At 43.0% G+C, this 2,301-nt stretch overlaps 1 protein-coding gene across 1 annotated transcript in view; it reads left to right on the plus strand.

Annotated features, from left to right (window-relative positions):
* Positions 1-376: 376 nt before the first annotated feature.
* The window catches only part of LOC101857317 (Y+L amino acid transporter 2), a gene marked incomplete at its 5' end in the record, with an annotated part of 40,753 nt that continues 38,828 nt past the window's right edge, over positions 377-2,301 (plus strand). Inside the window, 2 exon segments of the mRNA XM_013079473.1 lie at positions 377-502; positions 1,942-2,041. Coding sequence (XP_012934927.1) covers positions 377-502; positions 1,942-2,041 — 226 coding nt within the window.

The following is a 2,301-nucleotide window of genomic DNA, read 5'->3' on the forward strand; positions in this document are numbered from 1 at the left end:
CCCATGTCCTCTCCTATAACAATCTCACCATGTCCCCCCATGTCCTCTCCTATAACAATCTCACCATGTCCCCCCATGTCCTCTCCTATAACGATCTCCCCATGTCCTCTCCTATAACAATCTCACCATGTCCCCCCATGTCCTCTCCTATAACAATCTCACCATGTCCCCCCATGTCCTCCCCTATAACGATCTCCCCATGTCCTCTCCTATAACGATCTCCCCACGTCCTCTCCTATAACGATCTCCCCATGTCCTCTCCTATAACGATCTCACCATGTCCCCCCATGTCCTCCCCTATAACAATCTCACCATGTCCCACCATGTCCCACCATGTCCTCCCCTATAACGATCTCACCATGTCCTCCCCCCACAGTGGTCCTGACGTTTGTCAACTGTGCCAGCGTGGAGTGGGCCACCCGTGTACAGGACGTGTTCACCTACGCCAAGCTCCTGGCCCTCGCCCTCATCATCGTCACCGGCATCGTGCAGCTGGGCAGAGGTACGTCACCAGCACGTCATGATTACGTCATTTGTCAGTTGTGTAGAGTATAGGTTTAGAACCAAGGGTACGTCACCAGCACGTCATGATTACGTCATTTGTCAGTTGTGTAGAGTATAGGTTTAGAACCAGGGGTACGTCACCAGCACGTCATGATTACGTCATTAGTCAGTTGAGTAGAGTATAGGTTTAGAACCAGGGGTACGTCATCAATATGTCATGATTACGTCATTTGTCAGTTGTGTATGTAGTAAGGGTTTAGAAACAGAGGTACGTCATCAGCACCTCATGATTAATAATAATAATAAATAGCATTTATACTGCGCATTTCCATTTTCTAAAAGATGCTCAATGCGCATTACAACGAAAAAGACATCACATCTTAAAAATAAATCGACAAGTGTGTACGTAAAACAACGTATTATACATATAATATAAATGCATATGTGTAAAATTTTATATGAGAAAAATAGTTCGATTACGTAATTTGTCTTGTGTATGTAGTAAGGGTTTAGAACCAGAGGTACGTCACCAGTACGTCATGATTACGTCATTTGTCTTTTGTGTGTAAAGTAAAAGTAAAGTTGCTCCCGCATCCGATCCGGACATTGGGGAATGCCTTGTTAATGAGACAGCTTCCTGGGCCTTCGGCATATTGTGGTAGTGTCTTTAGTGTGAAGTAAGGGTTTATAACCAGAGGCACGTCATGATTACGTCATTATCAGAACGAGAATAATAGGGTTTAGAACCACAGGTACGTCATCAATGCGTCAGGATTACGTCATTTGTCTATTTTGTGTAGTACCGGATTTAGAACCAGAATATGTTATGTGTTTTTAGTGTGTAGTAAGGGTTTAGAACCTGAACACGTCATGTGTTTTTAGTGTGCAGTACAAGGTTTCTATCCAGAGGTACGTCATCAATGAGTCATGATTAAGTCATTTGTCAGCAGAGTGTAGTAAGGGTTTAGAACCTGAATACGTCGTGTGTTTTTAGTGTGTAGTAAGGGTTTAAAATCAGAGATACGTCTTCAATATGTCATGAATTTGTCTTTTTATATAGTAAAGTAAGGGTTTAAAACCAGAGATACGTCATCAGTACGTCATGATTAAGTCATTTATCATTAGAAAAGAGTTAGGTTTTACAATCAGAATACGTCATCAATGAGTCATGAATACGCCATTTTGTCAGTAGAGTGCAGTTAGCTGTGTGGCCCTCACCTATACCTTTCTCCTGTGGGTGGTTGGCGGGTGCTCTGGTGTGGTTTGCTTCTTCTTTCCTATCAAACATCTATCGTCCTTATCTCCCCTCCTTCTTTTTTTTGTGTTTATCACTCTCTTGTAACACCTCTAATCTTCGGCACTTATATAACCTTATTGTGTTGCAAGTGCCGTAAAACTCTTACTAAAACTTTAAAAAATAACTTTCTCCTCTCCCAGGCGAAGTCGAGTATTTCAAGGAACCGTTTGCCAACACAGAGACGGACATTGGTCAGATATCGCTGGCCTTCTACTCCGGACTCTTTGCTTACAATGGATGGTAGGTGGTCCAACTGCTAGATTGGTCTGTCTATATGTCTGTCTGTCTGTCTGTCTGTCTTGCTTTGTTTAGTGTCATATTAGACTCACGTGTCTGTCTGTCTGTCTGTCTGTCTGTCTGTCTGTAACGTCTGTCTGTCTGTCTGTCTGTAACGTCTGTCTGTCTGTCTGTCTGTCTGTCTGTCTGTCTGTCTGTAACGTCTGTCTGTCTGTCTGTATTCTGTCTGTCTGTCTGTGTTTAGCACCATTTTAGACACACGG

The sequence above is a fragment of the Aplysia californica genome, unplaced genomic scaffold (genome assembly GCF_000002075.1).
Source record: "Aplysia californica isolate F4 #8 unplaced genomic scaffold, AplCal3.0 scaffold00053, whole genome shotgun sequence".
In the NCBI taxonomy this organism is placed as follows: domain Eukaryota; kingdom Metazoa; phylum Mollusca; class Gastropoda; order Aplysiida; family Aplysiidae; genus Aplysia; species Aplysia californica.